The following is a 26,409-nucleotide window of genomic DNA, read 5'->3' as shown; positions in this document are numbered from 1 at the left end:
AGTCACCGTTGGTGTACGGTCAACCGAGTTATCTCCCCCACGTACACGATGACTTGTGTACGTACACTCTGCCAATAGACGACTGAATTCCCCTGGATGTTGAACCGTTTGTTGAGTGAGAATGACGTCCTCCTCAACATTCCCTATTCCATATTCTTCAATAATTAAATCGTTCCACTTGTTGTAATCGTAATCTTCGCCACTGCCTTCACTACCGTCTATAGTAGGATCGAGGGTACTTCCCCCCATAGATCCATCATCACCCTGATAATCATCATACCCAGCACCATCTTCGTTGTCCTCCTCCTCTTCTTCATCCTCATCTGTTTTATCGTCTTCAACGTCGTCTTGCTCATCTACGGCCTCATTATTTCCATCTACATTTGAAGCCGCTACGATGGGATTTGGTGTCGTTGCACTCCCACACACACGGTAACTCTCACCATCGGTCCTAGGGACAGTATTCCCGAGTGCTTTGAAAGAGACAAACAAGGTGACACTAGGATCCCCACCACGAATCAAAAAGAATGTATCCAGGTTCATTTGATTGTCAATGTATACAGGAGGGCGTTTACTTTCTATCATCACTGACATCTTTCCCGGCATCCAGTAACTAATTATTGGATTGCATTCGGTGCACTTCAAACTGAAAACCTCGCATAATGTACGTACAAATGCCGTGTACGTCATGTTTTGCCTAACACGTACACAACGACCAAACCAGCCTTCCCATGGTTTAAATTTCCATTCTTCTTCTTTGCATTTCCACTCACCCACCATAGTAAATACGGGAATATCCATTACCAACCTGCATCATAAATTCAGCAGAACCCCATTAAATGCAAATGAAAGCATGATTATATCTACAAAAAACAAAAAGAATTCCCAACTACACACTTATAAACATAAATCTATCCTCATTTAGCAATTTCAACTAAAAAAAGTGGAAATAAAAATATTTTGGGTTTTTATATAAAAACAATGTTGATCTTAGCACACAATCAAGACCCTAGTGTGTTAAAACAAAAAACTTCTTAACCAATTTCATTACTTACACGTTCAATGCTTGTCTTGGCTCCAAACTTTGTAAATCAAGAAGATCAAACCGATGCAGAATCACATTCGTTCAGAAAAATTTGTTTGTTTCATGGATCATGTTTGTCTCTTACAACTATTCACGCATAAAAACTAATATTAGAAAAAGTAATGATGACTTTTGCATTAATTGTGACATGAGTCATGTCTAAACTTTTTGGGCATTAAATACTGATGTCTCATTGTGTTTTAATGTTTTTAATCCCAACTTGTCACTGTACTCCCGCACAAAATCAATTAAGAGCGAAATATATTGCGTAACCGGAACAGTGTACGTAACTAAACCTCTTAACTGAACCGTACAGTGAACCGCTTAACTGAACCGTACGCTTAACTAAACCGTACAGTGAACAGTACATCGGTAGGGGTAAAATGGTCCGATTTTGGCCAAAATGTCAAAACATGAAAGCTCATTCTCACTTTGCCAAAACTTGAAAATAAAACTTGGTCAACTGCCATAACTTGAAATTTACCCTTTTTATTATGAAAAAAACATTTGAAGATATACAGTTTAACAAATTATTCAGTTGACAAGAAAGAAAAGCGTTGAATCCCATGAATGAAACTAGTATGAATTTTAACATTAAACCAAAAAAAAGAAACTAGTATGAATTAAACGTTGCAGATTGTTTAAGCATATGATTCCACCATTGATGAATCCCATGGTTATCGTAAAACTCCGACGATTCAGTCTTGTTTACCATCATAAAGGCCGACGGAAGAAAATGAAGATGATCTGGTGAAGAAGACGAGGACCAATTTTCTCCGTCTCCGATTAACATACGCCTAACTGAGTATCCACTAGCCAACCTCGAAATCTCACCGAGTCCCGCCTCCGTCATATTGACTACGTGATTGAAATAACCAATATATTCTGAGCATATTACATCAGAATTGAGTATGCTGTAATATTGTTAAGGATTATCTATTTAAAACTTTTCATGTTACGGGAGAGATTATTTGTGAAGTAGCACAAGTATAATGAAAAGTTTCTTAGAGACTAAAAATAGCATTGGCAAAAAGAAAACTTTATAGATACCTCATCAAGGTCTAGGACTTTGGCTATGCCAGCTTTGAAGATATCCCTGGTAAATCGATACACACAATTAAGTGTGTGATTGTAACCGTACTGCTCTATAGGAATCAAGGAGATAGGTGGGTTGAAGATGTAAGCCTCAACAGGGAGTCCAGACATGGCCATGTTCTTTCCGGCGAGTAGTGCCAGGCCAGCTCCTAGAGAATGTCCAGCGATCCAGACAGCTGTGTTTCCGTGTTTGGCCACAAAAGAACGGATTTCTTCAATGCCATGCTTAGACCTATCTCCGTGATGGAGGGTCTCGAATGGTACACGGATGTTATGTAACACATCATTCATAGTTGGGGCAGTTCCGCGTAATGCAATCACGTAACGCGGAGGTACTATCGAGTCGGGGGTATTCTCATAATTGATCACGTTTTGGAAGACAGCACCGTATATGGAGCCGTCACGTGCGTCATATAGGGTTTCACTTTCAACTAAAGTGAAGTTGAAACTCTTCCACCAAGGTGTGGCTAATGACTCGGAACCATTTCGTTTTTTTTCCTGTCTCTTTCCATTGCGTAAACTCCTTGCACCAAACATGACACCAATGAGGTTCGGTGGTACAAATCGTTCCTATTAGAAACAAACCAGCTTAGACCATAGAAACGATCGAGTAGATATGGATATTATTATTATTATCTTTTTTTTTTTTGTATCATTATGAAATGTTATTTATATCTAAATTCTATAGGCACATGCAAATATACGTTGAAGTGATGAAGTCAAAAGAAAAAACAAAACAGTACGCAATAGTGGAAATGTCGTTCCTAGGAAACGGCTGGTGCAAAAACATCGGGGCCAAAAGAAAAATTGAGGTAAAGATTTTCTGTTTGATGACGTAAACTCTTTTTGTTTCCGAAAACAGTTACGTATTATAGTTTCGTTTTTTACATTAGTTAATAATATTTCGTAATCAATATTATTAATTTTGAAGCGGAAGGTATTGATGAAACAAAAAAAAAAAAAAAAAAAAAAAAAAAAAAAAAAAAAAAAGGTATTGATGAAACGAAATTTACCAGTCAAGAGATGGAATTTGAGGGGGACCAGAACGGCTTAAATCGTCACTGCGTGTATTTTTTTTTTAAGATTCCCATCAGCTCCTCCTTCGCACTTTCGTCTTCAATTCTTCTTATCGCTTATATGTAAGAATTAATAGAGATAACTTAAAACATAACTGGGAAAAGAAAAGAAAAAACTTAAAAAACACATATTTTAAAATAATAGAATGTGTAGATTAGATGACGTTTTAAAACAGTACCCAAAAATTTAGAGTAAAATTGAATTTAATGGGATCATACGTACCTTTTTCATGGTCTGGATTCTTGAAGTTCGATCATAATCGCATTTAATCGTACACTAAAAAAGTATTTCCATCAAACAAGAAATAGAGTACACACTTATATATAGGAGTAGGTATCGTTTAAGCATAAAAGTGATGTCATAAATAGGTAATACTAGTTTTAGTTTGAGGAATGGTCGAGGAAGTTTCAAATTGTGGAATTTTCTTAGAAGACCTTATAAGTCAAGTAGTCAACAACTAGCAGGAAATAAAAGACATAATATTGATGATATATTGGTTTGGTTTGTAAATAAAATTATTAAATGAATTTTGTTTTATGTAAATTTATTAATAGTATTAGTAGAAAGGATAACTCAAATATCTTGTTTCGTATTTGACATGAGTGTCCGTTATGATAAATTAAAATATAAAACTATAAAAATATCTTACTTTTAACACACCTAACCAATTCTTCGAAACATTTACGATAGCACATTTCAAATGAACGTTTGTCCTTTTATATTATTCAATTGTATAAGGTAGTATTCAAGTTTAAGATTTCATATGATAATATGTTTGATAAATGATAATATTTTACATGTTTAGCTATAGTTTTCTAATGTTACTATCTAGTAATTTCATTTCTCGGGATTCTCCACGATATCCTCTCTATAACTCTATCTCTGCTTTAATTTCTTTTATGTTTGCTCTTTTAATTTCATTTCTCGCACTAGAAATCGCCAAGCTGATGCTTTGGCAAAGGAGGCTCTTCTCCTTTCTTGTACGGTTCCCTAATTCTATCTGAATGAATGAATCTGTTTGTCCAAAAAAAAAAAAACTATCAAGTATTTGTCGTAAATTTAAGGATCTTAAGATTATTTTCAAGTATTTTTGGTGTTAAGCTTTACATAATTTTGGGTAGTTTGACAAAAACCACATTTTGAACAATTTTGAAACATTTGAAGTTTCATATCTGTTAAAGGCCTTACCCTGCACCAAATTTGATGATTTTACAACTTTTGGAAAGTCAGAAGAATCACCTTCACCTCCAAATATAATCAGTCTAAAATCGATCGGATCAGAAGTTATTACCGATATACAAAAGAGAAACAAGAAGAGAAGTAAAAAACGACCAACCAATGAAAGTCCCCCGGTCGTAGAGCCCATGACAACAACACCAAAAGCTAAAATGGCCTAGTTGTGAACGTGGAAACACAACTTTCTCTTATCCTTATCCAAAATGCTGAGTTTTTGCTGATAAAATTCCTATTGATTTGTGAATTTTTATCAATTTTGAAACTAGACATATAGATTTTAAGATAACATGGTTTATCCATAAATTAAATCATTCTATTTTCTACTTTTAAATCCATTTAACATCTAATGTAGATTTTGAAATCCAGCATTAAATCATGATTTGAACTAGTATTTAGAAATCAGTTAATGAATAATACATTATTTTGACAAAGTTTTTAAATCAATGATCTAATAAAACATAATTTTGCTTTGAATTACTGAATTAATAAAAATCCATAAATCAATAAACTCCTTTACTTATTTTATTTTTCTTCTAATTTTTTTATTATTGAAATACGAGATATGTCCATTATATGGGATCACATGGGTTGGTTTGCATAATATGATTTTTAAAATATATTTTTTTTTTCAAGTGGGCAATGAATTCGACTACAAGACACGGTTACAACTTACAACTTAGAAAAGGAGAGGAAAAAATATATGGTTGGGCTTTTTGTAGAAGGATATATAAATTATCATTAGAAATATATTCAAAAATCTACTATACATTTTTGCAACACTTTTAAAGAATCTTAATCGGGTCAAATTTGTTTAATTTTGACCTGGAAATCTTCAATCGGATCTTTCCTTAAATTTTAGCAAAATTAAAAAACGAAAATAATTAATAAAATCTAAAATATATATACTTTCTCAACTAATTACTATATTTAAACGCTTTATTTATGGTATATTCTCCACGATTTTTATAGATAAAGAAATCAAATATGATGATTTAATGCTAATATAACAAATTTGCACTAATTTCCTAAAACCTCTCTACCTAATTTAAACATAAATATATGATTCTCATTTCACTTTTATTTGATCTTATATTTATATTATTTTAAATTATTATAAAATATATAAATAGTTAGTAAATTTTAGTTTTTTTTTTTTGCATATGTTACAATTCAAAATTTTTAAAACGGACATATATTACTCAATCGATGAATAAAAAAATATGTGTGTAATCTATATTAATATTTTTTAAGAACAAATTGAGCATTTAATCATGTCGTTATTTTATTCAGACCCGAAATTGAGTCATTCGGATCTTTCTTTAATTTTTACAATTATCTAAAATGGGACAGTATATCACGGGTGAAATCCTAATTAGTATTTTAAGATACAATTATAAATTGTTTTTACGGGTTGGTCCAAAAATACACACTAATTTAAAAATATACATGGAAACTATTTGAAAGCAACTTTCAAATTAACTCGAATTATATGACATTTAAATAAAAGTGTTATTAAAAAAATAACAAAATGATGTTTAATTTCATTGTAGATTATATGGTTGGACGGGTTTGGGTCAATATTACTACGAGACAATATACCACAGGTGAAATCCTATAAATAACAAATCAAAATACAATTATACAATCTTAAACACTAAACAAAAGAAATACAACTTAAAATTTTTATTTTAGATACAACGCATGTGACCCGCGGTATACAACAAAAAATATTATACACAATAAATTCATCAATTTATAAAAATAAAAAAATCAAATAATTAACCCGCGGTGTACCGCGGGTCATATCCTAGTAATATGTATTATCATTGCAAGTTGCAACACAAAGTCCAGTTTGGTGGTGCATGCATATTTTCTAGGAGGGTCCATATGTTAGCGACATATTTTTGGGAAGTAGTAATAAGTTCATAGAACTTTCTTCCTTCTATGTAGCTCTCTCTTTTCTATGGTCACGTACTCTTGCTAACACACTTGTATGACGCCATCGACGTGACGACTGACGAGGATTTATAGTTTGCCCAAAGACAAATCCAAATCATAATTTGCTTTTGTTTTCTACATTACATAGCTATATTCTTAATTGCTTAACCAATTTTGTTTACTCACCAAATTCTCAAAGAAAGAAAAAGAAAAATGAACATTTATATCATCAAGAGATGAGAATAATCTTTTAAAATAAATAAATTCAACAAAACCGTCTTTTCTCACATGCAAGTAAACTAGTAAAGCGACTGAACATGGTTTTATTTTTATTTTTTTATAATCTCTTTAACGTCTTTTTAAAATGTGTATATTACTGAAGCGATGTTTGTATAGAAGCAGGCCCGGTCCGTCCATAAAACACGTGAAGCACCTGTTTTAGGCCACAACATATAAGTTAAATTTGAAAGGCCACATTCTTACAATTATCAGTTTCGTCTAGTGGTAAGATAGCCCATTTTTAGATCCAAGGTCCCAGGTTTGAGCCTTCCTTTCCACTTTCTTATTTCTTTTTTTTTTTTCCTTCCTGGCATTCTTTTCCATATTTTTTTTTGTACTTTCTCATCTAATTTTGTAACTATTAAGTGTTTTTTTTTTTAATTCCCGAAACCAAACTAACAACTAATAAGTGAAATTTAAAAAAGATTATTTTACTTTATTAAAATATTTAATGAAAACATTGACTCTATGTCTATATTTAATAAAAAAAATTATAGTATGTAATTCTAATACTTTAATATATATTTTTTGTCCATAATATTTAAAGTATAAGAATATCACATTTTTAATTATGCTTTAGGCCACTAAAAGTTTAGGACCGGCCCTGTATAGAAGATTCAATTGACAAGAAAATAACTGAAGCGATGAAAGCCCAAGTCATACTATGGCTCCGAATGGTAACTGTGTTTTACGGTGCGGGAGAAGTGCGGTATTACATTGCGGTACGGTTCAACTGCGGGACGTGCGGGAGAAATATATTTGCGGGACAAGTGCGGTTTGTATAAAATAAGCGGTACGAAATAAAATTTGATTGGTGAAAAAAGCTATTTGCAGGACAAAAGCGGTTTTATATATATATATATTAATAATTAATTTTTTTGTTAATAAATAAACAATAACATAAATTTATAAATCATTAGTAATACACAAATTGATCAAAATATAAATTTAATTTTTTGTTTTAAAATTTAAACCATATATTATAAATCAATATGTTAATATCACAGTATGAAATATAGTAGATCATTTAGTAAGTATATTATTTACACTAAAATTATTTAACAAAAAAAATAATTGAAATATTTATTATATAGTTAATATGAAATCATTTAACCATATTTTTTAATAAAAATGACTATAGTTTCTTTATATTTCTATAAATCTGTTTTTTTCCGTAATAAAACTGATTATTTTATAGTTTATGAAAAATAGTGAAGTAAGTTAAAAAAAAATTCTAAAAAGACTTGTTTTTCAATATATATTTAACAATGACTATACTATATTTGTAAGTAGTGAGACATTTTTAAGTAAAACAATGTCTCTATATATATATTATAATAATATTGTATAAATAAATATATGATTTAGCGAATATATATGATTTAGACAAACTAAGTAAACTGAATTATAAATTAACGAATAATATTAATTTAACTCTTACATGCAGATTCCATGATTTATAAAAATTTTAACGATCACTATGATAATTAATGATAATTATCTAGTTACAAATTAATAAAATACATAACTTATTACTATAATAAAATTTTGAATTAAGAAAACATAGATTTATAAATATTGAATCAGATAATCTGTTTTGAATTATTAGAAACTAAAAAATAGAAAAACATATGTAATGTATGGGATGAACATATGAATACATGCTTTAATTAATTATTACTACAAAAAAAACAATAAAAGTGGTAACATTTAAAAAATGGTTTGGTTACCATAATGTGATTAAAAAATCAGAAAATTACCTTAAGTGTAAAAATAGTTAGAAAGGACTATGGAGATAGTTTGGAAAAATTTTCTTTAGTTTTTTGCTTATGTACTTCGTAGGACAGCTATATATAGGCAAAGTTGTTATATTAAAAACAATAAAAATTAATAAGAGAAGAATCTAGTTATTATCCATCGCGTTTTTATACCGGACCGCATGGTAAAGCATTGAGGCAGCATGGAAACGCGGTCCAGTCTATTTCTCTGTCTTAAATTCCGCAAACTTTTTTTCTTCTTTTTTTTTTTTGAAAAACGCTAGTTGTTAGTATTTTGCTGTTTGGGGGACTAGGTGCGTTTTTCAATAAAACTTTTTGAATTCCGCAATTTATACGTTGCCAATCAAGGCCTATAATTTGGTATGAAGAATGTCCAAGCATTGGATTCCACCATTGATGAATCCCATGATCTGTCTGAAAATCCGGTGATATGATCGGATCGAGTTGACCATCACAATGGCCGACGGAAGAAAATGAAAATATCTCCAAAGTTTTTTATGGGATTCTAACCAAATATCCCCAAAGCGGGGAAACACAATTTTGAAAATAATGCCGTTCGAGCATATATATACACATAAGGGCATAAACGTAAATCTACGTGCTCTTTGTTTCGAAGAATCACATAAATAGCTGCTTCGCTTCTCTAAACGTTTCGTAATTTGGCAACGTAAACTCTTCTTCCACAAATAAACGGTCAGCGAATATTGAAATTTCAAAATTCATTTCGAATTCGCGTGGAGAAGCGATTTTGTTCTTTGATCTTCTTCTGGTTCTTTTCTCCGATCAATTGAATTTCATGTTCAGTGGCGTCTGATTCGTTGGGTTAGTTCAAATCGGGAATCCAAGGGTTTCGATTTTGGGTCGTCGGTGATAATCTAACGATGGATACGCGGATTGGATTCGGATCGTGTGATAGTATTACCAAATCGAAGAAGGTGCGCAAGATTTCGATCGTTGTGTATGTTGATTTGGGAATTTAGGGTTTTAGTTTTTAAATTGTTTGCTTGATTTCTGTTGGAATTTAGTTGTTTTTGATGGTTATGAGATCTACCAATTAGGATAATCAATCGCGTACATGGATTTTAATTTGGTGATCATAAGAGTTTCATGTTATGGAATTGTTTTATCAAACTTCTCTGTTATTTGTTGAAGTAGATGAGTTTAAATGGTTTCATTTCGTTGTAAAAAAGTAACGATTTAGAGAATTTCCGTCATGTCCATGTTTTAGATTGCATCGTTTTGGCTATGGTTTGGATTGTCTTTATCTGTGATTCTATGTCAATTGTTATGTTCATCGTTTATCTCGAATATCCTGTCTTTCTTGTTTTTCATGTTTATGTCGCAATATATATACAAGCTCTAATGAGTTTTGTGGTCATATGATTCAGCAATCAAGTGGCAATTCATATCTCAATTTGGAGACAGGAGCAAATTTATGTTCTAATCCACTGTATAAATTTATATTTGTTGCCTAGATGATGATGCATTGGAGGTTCTTTTTATTATCATAATGTGTTCTCTGCCGTTTTGTTCCTCATGCGTGAGATTGTTTTTCGCTCTGTACCAAGTTTTTCTTCTTCTTGGCATTGATTTTGTGGTTTCATTTTATGGTTTGTGTGTTGTATTTTCAGGTGAAATTTTGGCTCAGTAGTAAGTGCTAATAAGGGGGTCATGTTTCTTGCCTCATGCTGATATCTTTAAGAGCATATGACAGGTCAGATATCTCTCACTCTGTTCTCATGTTTATTGTGTCAGCTCGACAGGTTATTTGCATTTGAAAAGCTGAGTCTTGGCTTGTTTGGGTTACTCACACTATCTGAAAACACACGTTATCAAGAAACAGACACGGAAATCACTCAAACAAAATGCACTCAAACTCAAAACACACCCAAAGACTACAACACTCAAGCATAAACATAAACACACAAAACTCAAACACTACCAAAAACAAATCACATCTCACGCAACAAACCTCCAAACACACTCAAAGGTAACAAAACTCAAACAGAACATAACAAAAGAAATCAAATACAGCACAACACAAAACTAGACACAAGAAAACAAAAAAAAACTATAACGTCACGATTATATTCTTCTTTTTTTATTGGTAAGAATTTTGAGATTCTGTTGCCAAGTCAATTTCAGGTAAGTATCTTTATCTTCCTATTTTTCTTCCTTTTCTTTGTCTCTTACAACTTACAGCTATTAATCTTTTTTGTTAACAATTTTGTACTTTGTATGCTATTCCAAAGGAGAAATTCAAGCCACTACAAGCGACGGTGTCTTGCATACAAAAGTAAAGAGGTAACAATGTATTTACTTAGATATGTTTCGTCATGTGATTTTAAGTGAAGGGGTATCGGTGATGATTCAAAATCCAAGAAAAATACTAAAGTTTTAGGATAAAGCTTCTTGATTTCTTCTCATTTAATTACTTTTGCTTCATATATTCTTATGAATACATACTTGATAAAGGACATAACTAATCGTAAAAGCTGGTTTTGTCATACTTAATAAACATTTTCAACATTTCAGCTATGGACATTGTTTCATTGTCAAGATTAATAGAAACAATAGGAGCAAATCAGTCGAATCCCGGAATCAGACTTCGTAAGATTTCCTTCTTCATTAGCATTATTTTTGGTTTTATTTTATAGTCTTGTATTAAGTATACCGCTAATAGAATGGTTTTATATCAAGATGGTGGACTCTTAGGCTGAAAATAATTTAACAAGAAAGTGATTCAGTCGACTCATAAAAAGGAAGTGTCAGGTAGATAAACTATCTTTGTCTCTTTTCATAGTTTTTATTTATGGTCCTGTGTATTTAGTATACTGCTAATACTGTATAATGGTTTTATAACAAGGTAGACGGATCTTAAGCGGAAAAGAACCTAATTTAAGAAAGCCATTCAGTCTCCCCAAAAGAAGAAGGGTCAGGTAGATAAACACACTTTTTCTGGAAATGTCTGACGTGTTTAAGTGATCTATAACTTGTAGAACTAATAAAACATCATATTTCTCTATTAGATCTTGATTCCCATGGTACACTATTAACAATATCAGGGATGGGTTTTAGTTGTTGGAGAATCCTTTGCCAATGAGACAACCAAATATTTCCTCAGTGCTAAGGTGACTGATTTTCTTCATCTCCTCTTACACCAATCCTGACTTGCATCAGACTTCGTAAGATTTTCAGTAAGTTTCTACATTAGCATTGTTTTTGTGGTTTTATTTTATAGTCTTCTGTATTTAGTGTATTTCTTACACAATGTTTTTCTTTTTTAATCACTTCAAGATAGAAGATTCTTAGGAAATAACTAAACATAAGAAATTGATTCAGCCTACTCGGAAAAGGGAAGGGTCAGGTAGGTAAACATCTTCGTCTCATTTCTGAGTTTGTACTTTTTATGTTCTTGCTATCTTGTAGACTGTTATCATAATAGTGTTGTACTAAGATACATGATACTTGAGCGGAAAAGAATCAAATTTAAGAAGGCCTTCAATATCCATGAAAAAAGAATGGTCAGGTAGATAAACATACATTGATAAAATCTTTTTCTGTCTGATGTGTTAAAGTGATTTATAACTTGCAGGAACTAATTAAAGCACAACGTATTTCTCTATTAGATCTTGATTTCCAAGGTAAAATACTAACGATGTCATGGATCGGATTTCAGTTGTTGGAGAGTCTTTTACACATGAGGCAACCAAATGTTTCCTGATCAGTACTAAGGTGACTAATGTTTTTCATCTCCTCTTACACCACTAATTTTGGTAGCAGAATGATTTTTCTAACTTTATTTTGTGTGTCCGTTTTTTTTTCCATTGCATCATTTTGGTTGTGGCTTGGATTTGAAGGAAACCATCATATTTACATGATCCGGATTAATGGGGTTTGGAATAATGGCTGTGGTGTCACTTTTCGTTGCATCTGTGAAGAAGAAATTCATGCAAGAAGAATATATGGTTATACCACTTTGTTTATTTCGCTATCTATCTTTATATCTTTATATGTTTATGTCTCCATTTCCAAGCTCTAACATCTTTATAGCTTATATGTTTATGTCTCCATTTCCAGGCTCTAACATAATCAATCTGATTGGTAAATGATTCAGCAATCAGGTGACAACTCATATCTCAATTCCGTGTCAGGAGCAAATGTGAGTGTTGAAACACTGTTTGAATCATATTTGCTGCCTAGATGATTTGGGTTATCTTTTTGTTATCTTAATGCCGTCTCAAACGTCTATTGAGTGAGATTGTTTTCCTAACTTGATGAACAACCAGTCAGGCTCTGTAAGATTCTTACCATGTTTTGTAGTTTCATTTTCTTGTTTGTATGTCGTACTAGTCTGTGCCCATAATAATTGCTAACAAAATGTTTTGGATACTAGAGAGTGGATCTACAAAGAACAAAAATTCAAGAAAGTGATTCAGTAGCCAAGAGAGGTCATGTATTTTTGAGCTGTACATAACCTAATTTCCAGAGGCGATTCCAAGAGCATATGAGAGGTCAGGTAAAGTAATCTTTCCCTCTAATCTCATGCATTCTTCCCTACAGGTTATCTCCCCCTTCCCATTTGTGTTTCTTTTTCAATCTCTTACATCTATCAATCATTTTGTTGTTCATATTGAAGTTAAGTATGTTGTCTAACAATTTCGTAATTTCTTTGCTACTTTGAAAGAGAAATTCTAGTCACTACAAGCGAAAACGGTGTCTTGCATACAAAAAGAAAGAGGTAATCAATACACTTATACAGATATGTTTTGCTTTGTCAATGTTTTTGTCCTGTTTTGTGAAGGTGAACTTAAAGGGACTGGAGCAGGCTACGACGAGACAAAAGATTCTTTTTCGATTCATCCCTGAAGTTGAAAACCTCCAACTCGTGAACTTAGCTGTGATGATTCAAAATTAAAGTGATGAATCATAGTTGGTCTAATGTAAAATCGAGTATCGATAAGTAACATTCAGACGTCACATTCAAGTGAATGAGTCTTTATTTTTCATACCTATTAATTCTTTTGACAACGACGATTTTTTTATTTTTACCATAACTTTCTTAGCTATCTTGACATCACATTCAAGTGAATGAATCTTTACTCTTCATACATGTTGCTTTAACTATGTATGCGTTACTTATGTATGTATAGTTTGTGAAATTAATCATATATCCTATATAATATAACTATATAAGTCATGCAATTGACAACAAAATGATTGAAAGAGGTACAAAACATATCACCATTAAAAGTCGGATATCTCACCAAAACAGGCTTTAATAGAATTGAAATCCAACTACAATCAGTTTTTATTATTAGTGATTCCAAAACATGGAAAAGACAGGCAAACACAAAATAGAAGAAAACGAACCATAGTGCCATGAAAAAGGGTAAATAAAGTGTTCCAAACTAAAGATCAGCAGAACATATATATAAGAGGCATATATCATTTGATGCATCCTTTCAAGATTTGCCTTCAGGGTCGGGCCTAATTAAGCAGCTTTTCCAATTTTTCCTTAGGACCGAGTCTTGCTCCCACCATTGGTGAAGCCCATGAGCTACCATAGACGAACACGATTTGTTTTTGTTGATAGTCATATCTGCTGATTGAAGAAGGTGAAGAGGTTCCATTGACAAATCGGACAGTGGTGATGATGTTCCTATTCCTCGTTTCCATTGAGTTCTAAATGAATGTCTAGAACCGGTTTTCTCGATTTTACTTGCTCCGATCTTAGACATGAAGGTTTTGTGTCTGAAGTAATCGATGTATCCTGCACAAATTGGATCTGCTGGATTCACATATATATAAGGTATCCACGATGCTGTCTTAGAATCTTCTTGAACCTGTAATATTTGAAGACAAACGTATTGGTTTACAAAAAATAATAATAATATTAATAATAATTTCTTGTAAGAAAATAAACTATAAACTAGTTTTAATAGATATTTTAAACAATAATTTTCTTATTTTGGCCAACATGGAAATCTTGGCCTCGAGCTAACAAGATGAGTTCTTATTGACTAAACCACCATAGTTTATTGAATCAGTTATCAAAAAAAATAAAATTGAACCAGTTATCTTGATGTATATCAAACATTTGAATTTCGTAAAAAGATTAGTTATTTACCCGTTGATTGGTTAAGGCCATCTCGAAACTAGCTGCAGTAGCTTTGACGAGACTCTCGGCGATTCGATACACACCTTTAAGTGTACCGCCGCCAGGTAGCTGCTCCAGAGGAACAGTTATGATGGGTGGGTTGAATATGTAACTCTCGAGGAGGAATCCATAAATGTTCATGGTCTTCCCGGCCATCAACACTAGGGCGGCTCCCAAAGAGTGTCCAGCAAGCCATATAGCTGATTCGCTGTGTTTGTCAATCATAGCGCTGATAGCTTGTATGGCGTGGATAGTCCGGCCGCCTCCATGGAGGTTATTAAAGATGCATCGGATGTCAAGTTTCACATCAGGCATCCAAGTTTCTCCTTTTAGAACCGTGCCGCGGAAGGCAATCACATAATGTGGAGGTAATTTCAAATTAGGGGTGTTTTTGTAAAGGTTGTAGTTGTTGTATTCGAAAACGGCGCCATATATTGAGCCGTCGTTGTCGATCAAGGTTTCGAGTAAAGTGAAGTGGAAAAATTCCCACCAAGCCGGGGCTCGTGAATCGGGACGACCTACCCTTTTCTTAAGCCTGTCCCCTTCTAATAAGTACACTCCATTTACCAAACATGATGCCACTGAAGTTCGATGGTAAGAATCGTTCCTATTTAACAAAACCATTATATTTTTAGAAGCTAAAATGAGTAGGTATTGATATTTCTTCTCAAAAGGCTATTTTCATTAATTAAAACTCCGATTGGTGGTGACCATCAAAGAATCAATAAGAATGAAATGAAAATAAATTAAAAGAAATAAACTGAAAATGAAATAATCAAAATGAGAAAGAAAGAGGAATATAATATATATACCAATCAACAGAGGTAAGATGGAAGGGGCCAGAAACGCTGAAAGCATCTCTATCTGAGGCCATCGCTCCTTCCTCTTCTTCCTATGAGGGAAGAATTTCACAAGTGAAAACAACAAAATCAATTTCAATGGATGCACTCTTTTTGGCCAATGCCAACACTTTCATAGTAAAGGCATATTGTGTTAATTAAATTTAATTTCGATCAAGATCTCTAATTACCAAAAAGTAAACTACAGAAAGAATAAGCTTATACTTCTGTGTTTTAAAAGTCAGATTATACAAAAACATTGTAGGAACTTTTTTTTGGCTTTTTTCATGGCACTCTTTACAATATAAATACAAAGATTTCTTTCTAACAGGAAAGAAAATAACAGAAAAATGGTGAAAACATAAAGAAAAAGAAAAGGTTTTGAAAAATACCCTTGTCCGTGGTTTTATAGGTCAATCAGAATCGAATACAATAGAATCTGGTTAAGGAAGAGATCCCACTAAGCAATCATAGAGTTCTTTCTTTCAAGAATTCCATAAAAGAACGATTTATAGATGCTAAAATCTGAAGACTTTTTCTAGGATGATGAAGACTTTTTTGATCCGGAGGTATTGAGACCTCCCTGGGAACCACCTATCCCTTTAACATCAAGACGAGCATTAACGCGAGCCAGAATGTATCAACAACCTCTTTATTTACATTTGACAAGGTCCTAGTTCCTACAAATTGGCAATTAAAAACATATTAATAAGTGGATTAGTAGTACTCACTTTTGCTGCCAATTTCATCAAAACTAGATTTTATCAAGTGTACTCCTTTCTGCTGCCATTCTCATCAAAACTAGATTCGCAAACAAATTCTATTTTTAAAAAAACAAATATTGCTATTGAAGACTAGTCCAAACTTTCAATGTACAGAAAATAGACTTTTCAACGAGTGATTAAAAAGGCAATAATTCATAATATATCTTTAAAAATCAAACGAGGAAATGCAAAACAAAATCAAATGGAGAAAATAATTATACTTGTAAAGATAAGATGTAGTTCGCATCATCGGCATAGTTCAAATAATTATCAACAATTACATGGAAAAATAAGGAACTAAAACATGGGAAAGAGAGGCAGACATGAAATAGAAGACAACAAAAAAGTAAAAGAAATGGAAAAGGGTAGACAGAGGGTTTGGAACTAAAATATCACATGACTAAGATATAAATTATAAAGCAATTTAACCAAACCAAATAACTATTTTATATATATGACCCTCCTTTGTATTATTGTTTATTGGAGGGTCAATTGCTCCAATTTGTCTTCAGGGTAAGGTCTAATGCAGCAGCTTTCCCAATTTTCCCTCAGTGTCGAGTCTCGCTCCCACCATTGGTGAAGTCCATGAGCTGTCGTAGACTTAGTCGGTTTGTTCTTGTTTACAGTCATATCCGCTGATGGAAGAAGGTGAAGAGGTTCCGATGACAAATCGGACGATAATGTTTTTCCTCTTCTTCCCACCAATAGACTCCTAACTGACTTTCTAGCACCGGTTCTCTCGATGTTGCTTGCTCCGATCTCAGACATGAAGGTTTTGTGTCTGAAGTAATCGATGTATCCTGCACAAATTGGATCTGCTGGATTCACGTATAAATAAGGTATCCATGATGCTGTCTTTGGATCGTCTATTGGAACCTGTATAATAATATAAGACAAACAGTTTCTTGTAAGAAAATCAACTTGAATATAGTACTCAGTTTGGAGTGGCCAACAAGGAATCGCAAGTGAAAGAAACTTGTTATATTGACTCTTAAGCAGATCAAACATATTAAATTTCTTATAAAGATTATTTATTTACCTGTAGATCGGTTAAGGCCATGGCTACGGTGGCTTTGACGACACTTTTGGCGATTTGAAACACACCTTTAATTATATCGCCCCCGGGTAGCTGCTCTAGAGGAATAGAAGAGATGGGTGGGTTAAATATGTAACTTTCGAGGAAGAATCCAACCCTAGTCATGGTCTTTCCAGCCAACAACACTAGGGCGGCTCCCAAAGAGTGTCCAGCAAGCCAGATAGCTGAATGGTTGTGTTTATCCACCATACGGCGGACTGCGTTCAGGGCGTACATAGACCTATTACCTTGATGGAGGGTGTTGAAGATGCATTTGAGGTCAAGTTTCAAATCAAACTTCCAAGTTTTTCCCTTTAAAACCGTGCCGCGGAAGGCAATCACATAGCGTGGAACTTTCACATGAGGGGTATTTTCGTAAAGGTTGTATAGCTCGTATTCGAAAATGGCACCATATATGGAGCTGTCATCGTCGTTCAAGGTTTCGAGTAAAGTGAAGTGGAAAAATTCCCACCAGGGCTTGGCTAGAGCTTCAGAACCTACCCGTTCCTCAAGCCTGTCCGCTTCCAATGTGTACACTCCATTTACCAAACTTGATGCCACTGAAGTTCGATGGTACGGATTGGTCCTATTAGAGAAAAAAAAAAAACTTAATTATTTTAAGACTCCGACGAGTAGATAGATATGGGATATTGTTTTTCATTTTCATTAGTTGGTATCGATATTGATTGTCAAAGGTCAACTTTTACTAATTCATATAATTTTAATGAAAACTCCCATCTTCTTCTATACACATATAAAAAACAAAGTTATACTAATCAAAATATAAAATATTACCAGTCAATAGATGTAAGATGGAAGGGGCCAAAAATGCTGAAAGTATCTGTATCTTCTGAAGCTATCGCTTTTCCTCCTAATCTTTTTCTGAAGCCTCGTCCCATTTTTTTTCTTCTTCTTCTTCCTATATTAGATTGCCAGTTAGTAATCAAATGGCAAAGAACAAAATACAAATGTTCTACAAATTTATACATATATCATCTTTACATATATTTAATTTTAGTAATGTACATTTATTTGGTACTGTGAGGATAATTAAACTACTCAACAAAATCAATTTCAATGGATGCACTATTCTTTTTGGCCACTGCCAAAACTTTCATATACATGCATGTTGTGTAAATTAGTTAGTATTTCGGTATAGATCCTGATTAGTGATTACCAAAAATTAAAACTGCAAAAAGAAAAAGCTGAATTTATCGTTTTTAAAGGACAGATTATACAAAAACATTGTAGGAACTCTTTCTAGGCTTTGATATGACTAATCATTCACTCATTACATAAAGTACAGAGATTTCTTTTTAAAAGGAAAGAAAAAATCAGAAAATGATAAAATAAAATATAAACATACTAAGTTTTTAAAGAATACCTTCTCCGTGGTCTTACTGGTCAATCAGACTCGAATTTAATCGAATATGATTTAAGTAAACTTAAGATTTCGAGAACTTCTTTCTAACTCTCTAGCTTAGATGCACCTAAGGTTAACAAAAAAAATTGAGATCCTATAGAGTTCTTCTGTTCTTCTGTTTATTCTTTCTTTCAAGAGGAGAAAAACTAATGAGTTACTACACAGATAAGCACTTGCTATTTATAGATGGTAAAAATATGAAGACTTTTTGAATCCGGAGACTTTGAGACCTATCCCTTTAACACTGAGCCAGACTATTTACTTCTTAATTAGTTACAAATTGACAAATTTTCTACAAATTGGCAATTAAAAACACATTTAATAAGTTTGAATCAGTCTCTGACAGCATATACAACTGGTTCGATTTATCATATATAAAGCAAACAAGACTTCTTTATTCATCCATCATCAAACCAATAGTCCCACATGATATATAAAACTCAATAAAGAAAAAAAAAAATTTGGTTTAACAACAAATTGGTTTTAAACTAAAGTAAAAGGTTAGTTACAAGAAATTAAATCCAACACATAACTATATATCTAAACTAAATCATTAATTGTATTAATATATATACAAGAATTTAAATTTGTATGGTGATATACATAAATTTTTGCCCAAAAAAAAAAAGTATTGATAACTGATATACATAATAGACTCACATCATGACACAAAGTCAACCGAATATGTTTAAAGCATAGTCTACATTGAAATCATATCTTGTATTACTAACGTTAACGTTGTATTAAAATCCTACACTAACGTTGGATAAGTCTAAAATGAACTCATAATTATTCCTTTACAACTCCTTTCGAAATTACCAAAAATATTTTGCGTTTGAAATTAATTATAAAGTTATAATAGATTTTTTTTTGATAAAAAATGGAAATTTCGGGGATTGTGAATTATAATAGATTGTAGGTCCTGTATAACTTTATTCAAATTGCACATACTCTAAATAGATAAAGACTATAACAATATTTTGTATTCAAGTTGTATTTACTCTCCAGCATAGTTAACACTATATGTTTGTACCATGACACTCTACGTTAATTAATTATAAGGTTATATATCTCTGTCGGAAAGTTTTGCGATTGAATTTTATACTTTAGGTCAACGATACTCTACACTACTCTATTCGCTTAACCCATATTCATGTAATGCCATTGGAGGCTTAAGAATAAGGGAGGGAGATAAAAATATCAAATGTCAAGCATCAAGATATTACTATATGTTCTAAAAACTCATGGTCAACACAATTTATTGTTGCTTATCAATTTGGTTTCTTATAAGTTCTAAGTGGCAGTGTTAAAATAATCGTTTGACTTTAGCTATCGCTACAATAATCGAAAATAAAATTGCATTCATAATTTTTTTTAGCTTTTTTAAATCCAAGACCTATGGACCAAGTGGCAATAAGATAAATTTATATACAGTACACTGCATACCTTACCATTTAAGGGATTATTGTTGATTTTGACATTTTTCACCAAAATCTTTTGAAAATGCCATTTTCTTAATGACTTTGTGGATTATGGCCTTTTTGCCATTTTTAAAAACTTAACATTTGAGATTTTTTTTTTTTTGAAATAAACATTTAACCCTAAACTCTACATCTTACAAAAAAATGGGAACTTCATAAACCCAAACATAATCCCTAACATTATGTTTCTAAATCTTGAGAAATGGCAAATATAAAAGTTTTAAGAAGAAAAGGCATTTTCTACAAATGCCATTGAAAAAGGACAAAATCTATAATTAATTCCACCATTTAATATTTCTTCATATGGGCTAGGAAAAAAAGTTTTTCATGTGACTTCCAATTGGAATATATACATATGAAAAATATTCGAAAGAACCCTTCAAAGTGACAATTACTTCCACTTTGATTCTTCAAAATTTTTTCTTTTTACAATAAACCATTAATATGAAATATTTCAAATAAACTCTCTTTATCGATCTCGATCTAAATCTGGGAGAGATTTGATGTTTCTTGACTCCTTCGAACATGATCTAATCGACTTAATATTTGGCGTCACGGTCCATGCAACTTTTGATGGTTTCAATTCTTTTTACATAGATTTCGTCTTGCCGTTCTTAGGTAACTCTAGAAATCTAATTTTTGAAATTTTTAAAAAATCAAGTGAGAACTATAAGACCAAAAGTCTAGCTCTAAAAGCGCCCTTTTTTGGAGATCCATGAACCAACTTCCAATCTCGGAAAATAACCAGTAAATTGAAGAAGAAAGAAGTTGTTGATAATATTTATAGTGTTGTTGTCTTTTGTAAACTTGGTCTGGTGTTCAGTTTATTCGTAGTGCCATTTTTCGTTAATCGGGCTTTTGGTTCCGCGAGTTTTCTTTAAACTCGTCGCCTTTGTTTTCAGAGGGGTTTTTGTTGGACATAGTTCATGCCTTTCATTTTAGTCCGACCCAAATCAAGATTAACTTCATTAGCAGCCAACCAAGCCCAAAAGACCCATGATAGTAGGTCCATGATTTTATCACCAACTTAGTTTTCTTATAAATAGAGAGGCACCTCAATAAGAGAGAAGGGAGAGATAAAAAAAGATGGGAGAAGAAACTCATACTTCAAACAACTACTCTGTTCATCCAACTTGGGTTCAATTGCTCTGTTCTTCCATTTCGTCGCTTGACTCCTTAGTTCGTCCAACTGGCGCTCAACTGCCCTGTTTGTCTATCTCGTTGATTGACTACTCAGTTTTTCCAACTTGGCGTCCAACTGCTATGTTAGTCCATCTCGTCGCTTGACTGCTATCTCGTCGCCCAGCTGCCAGCTCGTCATTTAAACTGCCTAGCTCGTCGCCCAGATCGCCTAGCAACAATGATGGACTAGCTCCCACTTATTATAATATGAACTACAAATGGCCTGATCTCTACGTAGGCAGACTTTCACATGGCACATCTATAAAATAAATAAACTCTATATTCGTCGTGAGAACAACCTAACTCCCAAACTTTAACGGCATGAGAATGCTTTTCCTTTGTCAAGGAACTTACAAATACTTCATTGAAATCTAGGCATCAATATTATCGATCCTTGTCGGCTGAAAATTTCGTTCAGTTTTCCAGTTTAGTGTAATTTCTGTTTTCTTTTCCAAATTTTTTTTTCATATTCTAATTTTGTATATATATATATATACATATTTGTATATCCACCTTTTTTTGTTTTTTTGTTTTGTTTTGTATATCTATGGTGAATTGCAAAACTAACCATTTTGAATAAAGTAATTAAATATATAGCAGTATAATATAGAGATTTAAGCAAGTAAGAAAAGAGGGAAATAAAAAGTCCATAAACTCCTTTCTCGTTAAAGGAAATGGACGTGCGGCCACCGGAGCACTCGTCGCCGGAACTACCGCCGTTGATATTGCCGGCACCGCCGTTTCAATCCCTTAACACCGTCCTTATCTCCGCCTCTCTCCATCGACGATTCCAGATCGATATGTATTATCTTCTATTAACTTCCGGCGAAACTAAGACACTTACATGGGATGGGAAAGTGAGGTTGAATATGATCGGAGATCCATCGTTGGGCGGAGGAGAGATTGGTGAGATGTGTGATATGGTCACTAGGGATAGACGGCGACGGCCAGAGATGGTGGCTTTGAAGAAGACGGAGGAAAAGGAAGATGGAAGAAGAGTGTTCACACAGGGACAAAATTGTCCTAAATACAGAAAATACGGAAAATATCAACTCTTTTTTTTGTTGCATGTTAGAAATTTAATTTAAGTTTTTTTTTTTTTTGGTTATTCTTGCAAATTTTCCTGTATCCATCTTAATTATGTCATAAACTTTAGACATTGATTTTGATGGCCATATATATATTAGATGGACACAGTAAATTATATTCATAATTTAACTTTCTAATTGAACTATTATAATGAAAAATACAACACTAATTACATATCAGCAAGTCGTACCTTAATTTTACTTGTTGAATTTGGGCTTAAAGTGGCCCAGAGTTGTTGACACAATTGCATTCACATTAATAATTTTTCTCCGATCATCGGAAAACGCAGTAATCGAGATGCAGAAGCTCAACGACTTCTTCTCTGGTGGCGGAGACGGCGAAGAAACAACCGATAGTTTCCTTGAAGAAGGATCGGAGGGTCTCTGTGCTCTCTCCACTACCCAGGTTTCTCCTCAATGTCGATATCGCTAAGGTTTAATATTTGGTCTCTCTCTCTTTACTTAATCAATCTTCTTCGATTTTACAGAGAATGTACGGATTCGCCGCATCTTTAGCCACTGGTTTGCTGCTTATGTTCCTGGTAAAATATCAAATTTCATTGATAGAATGAGAAAATTTGCGATTTGTTAGATTCACAAATCCGATGGATTGTTCTTATAGGCTTTGTTATTGATTGATGTTCTTGTTAGCCACGTTCTATTGATCTAATTGAGATGGTCTTGTTCAGCATTAGACCGTATAGAAGAAGTGATTTCATTTTTCTGTTTCTTCTTCTTCTTATGCAGTCGATGATTGTATTTGGTATCCCCATCAAATTTGCATTGCTCTTCACATTTGGAAATGTTCTAGCTATTGGAAGGTATGTTTTTGTCGGGTGAAAACATGATGTTTGACTAACATTTGGCCATTTCATGGAATTTTAACTCTGCTTTGAATGGTTCTTTGCTCATATCTAAATCCAGTTCTTTTTGTGCTTGGGATGGATTTCAGTTAGATTTAGTTATTTTGATTTCTAATGCTAATTGGTTCCCATAATGGCATGGTTCGTTTGCTTCTACTTCTTGATATTTTATAGGTGAAAATTTCATTCTGAGATTGTAGATAGAAAACATGATTACTCCAATTTATTATAGTTGAAGCCATTTTACAACTTTCATCGTGTCCAGCTAACCGAGGTATTTCATAGCGTTTCTTCATGATTCCTGCCATGGAATTTTTTTACTTTGTATGACATTTACGGCTTCTGGAATTCTGTTTGAAAGATCAAAATTTAGAGCTATAGATTTGTTCCCATTTTAAGCTTGGTTGCTTGCTTGCTTGTGTAACTTCAATTAAAGCTGTTTCCATTGGCAAGAATCTGATGATATTGTCTTATATCTAACAAAATCTCTTGCCATTTCTACCTTCACAATGTTATTCTTTTTTAAACCACAAAGATCACTGTTTCTTTGGCAGCACAGCTTTCCTCATGGGACCTGAGCAACAGATGAATATGATGTTTGACCCTGTTCGTTTCTTAGCTACGTCCATTTATATCGGATGTGTCGTTGTTGCACTCATTTGTGCTCTCCTGGTATGTACTTGCTCTCTCATACAACAACCAATAACTATGTTTAGTGCCAATATTAGATCCAATCTGAGTAATGTCTAAAATCAGCAATTTGTTTGTCCCCAATAATTGTCAGCTTGAATTTAATTCTCTCCCATTCATGTAGATCCACAGCAAAATTTTAACCGTCCTTGCGATCCTATGCGAGATTTGTGCACTAATATGGTAAGTTAAATGCTAACCTTTAACTCAAAACAGGGTTTTGTTTCTATAAGGACCAGAAGGATTCTTAAGCCTTATTGGATTGAACATCTTCCTATACACATTATAATGACAGGTACAGCCTCAGTTATATTCCATTCGCACGGAGAATGGTCTCTGAAATAATGATCCGTCTCTGCGACACCGAGCTATAGTCAGTCATCTGGCAGCAAGATACAAAGCACATAAATTGTTTTATACTGGTCTCAAGAACTTGAGATCTGATTTTTTCTTAAAACGAAATTTGTTTGTTTGTTGACCTGGTCGTGTGAGCAGAAGTAAAACAGAATGAGCTTGTTTTATTGGGGTCGTGAAGCTCTTGTGTGTATTTTGTTGCTTCAAGCTCTTTTGTTGCTTCAGTCTTTAACGTTGTTTGGCATTTTGTGTGATCAAATACAAAGATTTTTTTTATTCAAATAACATCTTAGAGTTCTGAATCTCACAAGTAAGATTGCATCATCAGTGATGCAGTTGCAGCTGCAAATTGCATCATCAGTGACACAATCGTTTGCCACTATGTTTAGTTGGAAAGAGACATGAGAATAAGAGGTCTTAATTAATTTTTTTTTTTGTCAACAACTTTATTAGATTAGCTTATACAAACCAATTTTGGGGATATTGTTTACATAGGTAATTAGATGCGACATGAGAATAAGAGGTCTTAATTAATTATTTTGTTATTTACCTAATTTTGTATATTCGTTTAATTGGCTCTCAAAATTGTTACCAAGTGGCTTAATAAAAAATTGTCAAGACAATAATGCAGAAACTCGAAAGAAGCATTTTATCGTTTAATACTAATAACGAGAAAGAGTATCATTCTTACAAAATCATATTCTCTACATTATTAGTTACTTCTTTACATTTAAAAACAGCATAATAAACTTCACCAGCCGACAAGACAAGAACACCAAAGTGTTCGATCAAATCTTCGTAACTCCCAAATGTTAAATGCAACCACCCAACTGCAAAAATTCACAAAGTACAAAAAAATCAGAGTTCAGTTACTAATTGTATGACAGCAAAAAAGTTTTTTTTTTCCTCATGCAAGTGTTTGTTAGCAAATTATATAATCTCTCACCATAATAGATTCGATTTCTTTGTCGGAGACAGGTGTACGTTTCGGCTGCAGAGATGCTTTTCCTCCCTCAGCAGTGTTCTTCGGAGCCGCCGGAACATCTGAACTCGCCGTCACATTTTTCTTACCGCCGGCAACAGATCCCGGCGCCGAACCAGAACCTGAGAAAATTCACACAAAAATGAAGGAGACGTTAAGAACAAGAATAAAGCTAGTGATGAGCTTTTAGTAAACAAGAATCAAAGAAAATATGAGTAGTACTAAACTAAAAACATAAAACTGAGAATCTTAGGAACAAAGAAAAAATGTGAAACCTGATGAAATAGAATGTCTCTGAGGAAATTTGATACGAGGAATTCTCTTCATCTTCAGCTTCCTTAGATTCTTGAATTAATTGCTTTGTTTTCTTTCTCTGGTTTTTCTGACCATAGAGATGAACGTAGCTCTTATCTTTATCCTAAACTTAATGGGCTAATGGGCTGAAGAAGATTGTTCGTTGGATGGGCTTTTTGTAAAATAACACAATTGGGTTACGGCAAAAAAAAAAAAAAAGTATAATTTTTCCTTGCATAATTGAACAGTTGAAAAAAAAAAGTTTACGAGATATTAAATGATATGTTTTAAATACATAATTGGCTATTTTAATTTTCTAATTAATTAAGTGATTATTTGACAAGAAATACTCTAGAATTGTAAAAAAATATTATATTTATTTCAAAATATAAGATGTTTTAGACATTTTACTTTGTTTCATATTATAGGATGTTTTGCAAGTTTATATGCAAATTTAAATACATTTTATCATTTATTACCATTTATATTTTGCAGTATTTTGTATGATTGGTGGGATTTTTTTTTTTATTAAAAACAAATCATATTTTCTAAAAGAAAAATAAACTACCTAAATATGTGTGCTTTTATCTTAAACATCTTATAATTTGAAACAGAGGGACTACAAGTTTTATGGACAATTATATTACTCATTCCACAAATTTCTAAAATTAGCATTAGTGAGTTTATACAACAATTATTTTACCCTTATCTAATTATGTAAAATAAA

At 32.8% G+C, this 26,409-nt stretch overlaps 5 protein-coding genes and 1 long non-coding RNA gene across 18 annotated transcripts; 2 read left to right on the top strand and 4 right to left on the bottom strand.

Moving 5' to 3' along the window:
• Positions 1–1,476: 1,476 nt before the first annotated feature.
• On the bottom strand, positions 1,477–3,251 carry LOC9308166 (GDSL esterase/lipase At4g10955; the record flags this gene model as incomplete). Its single annotated transcript, XM_021022939.1, is given in 4 exon segments — positions 1,477–1,998; positions 2,097–2,667; positions 2,670–2,749; positions 3,193–3,251. Coding segments are annotated over 4 exon segments (1,011 nt in total), but the record flags the coding sequence as incomplete, so codon positions are not given.
• Positions 3,252–9,146: 5,895 nt separating this feature from the next.
• Positions 9,147–14,088, top strand: LOC110227803. Of its 13 annotated transcripts, none has more exons than XR_002331483.1 (10): positions 9,147–9,422; positions 10,119–10,791; positions 11,023–11,097; positions 11,188–11,259; positions 11,354–11,426; positions 11,517–11,684; positions 11,785–11,854; positions 12,167–12,222; positions 12,348–13,006; positions 14,010–14,088. It is a non-coding gene; the product is annotated as an uncharacterized LOC110227803 (long non-coding RNA). The 13 variants fall into 13 exon arrangements; XR_002331481.1 differs by lacking the exon at positions 14,010–14,088 and having other exon boundaries at positions 10,119–10,201; positions 10,740–10,791; positions 12,348–13,596; XR_002331476.1 differs by lacking the exon at positions 14,010–14,088 and having other exon boundaries at positions 12,348–12,455; positions 12,568–13,596.
• LOC9308165 (GDSL esterase/lipase At4g10955) lies at positions 13,720–16,317 on the bottom strand. Its single transcript, XM_002872050.2, has 4 exons — positions 15,879–16,317; positions 15,460–15,539; positions 14,618–15,254; positions 13,720–14,333 (listed from the first exon to the last, which is right to left on the bottom strand). The coding sequence occupies exons 2-4, from the start codon at positions 15,519–15,521 to the stop codon at positions 13,953–13,955; spliced, it is 1,080 nt and encodes a 359-aa protein (XP_002872096.2). The 5' UTR covers positions 15,522–15,539; positions 15,879–16,317; the 3' UTR covers positions 13,720–13,952.
• A 151-nt stretch (positions 16,318–16,468) lies between these two features.
• On the bottom strand, positions 16,469–19,262 carry LOC9310243 (GDSL esterase/lipase At4g10955). The gene is made up of 4 exons (XM_002872049.2): positions 18,710–19,262; positions 18,121–18,244; positions 17,290–17,911; positions 16,469–17,126 (listed from the first exon to the last, which is right to left on the bottom strand). Exons 2-4 carry the CDS (start codon positions 18,222–18,224, stop codon positions 16,728–16,730), a joined length of 1,125 nt encoding a protein of 374 aa, XP_002872095.1. The 5' UTR covers positions 18,225–18,244; positions 18,710–19,262; the 3' UTR covers positions 16,469–16,727.
• Positions 19,263–21,984: 2,722 nt separating this feature from the next.
• Positions 21,985–24,710, top strand: LOC9308164 (vesicle transport protein SFT2B). The gene is made up of 6 exons (XM_021023800.1): positions 21,985–22,905; positions 22,988–23,041; positions 23,247–23,320; positions 23,917–24,034; positions 24,177–24,235; positions 24,348–24,710. The coding sequence occupies exons 1-6, from the start codon at positions 22,798–22,800 to the stop codon at positions 24,424–24,426; spliced, it is 492 nt and encodes a 163-aa protein (XP_020879459.1). The 5' UTR covers positions 21,985–22,797; the 3' UTR covers positions 24,427–24,710.
• A 322-nt stretch (positions 24,711–25,032) lies between these two features.
• LOC9310242 lies at positions 25,033–25,783 on the bottom strand. Its single transcript, XM_002872048.2, has 3 exons — positions 25,664–25,783; positions 25,353–25,510; positions 25,033–25,236 (listed from the first exon to the last, which is right to left on the bottom strand). The coding sequence occupies exons 1-3, from the start codon at positions 25,713–25,715 to the stop codon at positions 25,219–25,221; spliced, it is 228 nt and encodes a 75-aa protein (XP_002872094.1). The 5' UTR covers positions 25,716–25,783; the 3' UTR covers positions 25,033–25,218.
• Positions 25,784–26,409: the final 626 nt, after the last annotated feature.

The sequence above is a fragment of the Arabidopsis lyrata genome (genome assembly GCF_000004255.2).
Source record: "Arabidopsis lyrata subsp. lyrata unplaced genomic scaffold ARALYscaffold_6, whole genome shotgun sequence".
Lineage (NCBI taxonomy): Eukaryota > Viridiplantae > Streptophyta > Magnoliopsida > Brassicales > Brassicaceae > Arabidopsis > Arabidopsis lyrata.
Note: the sequence above shows the minus strand (reverse complement) of the source record. Positions and strands in the feature narration are given on the sequence as shown.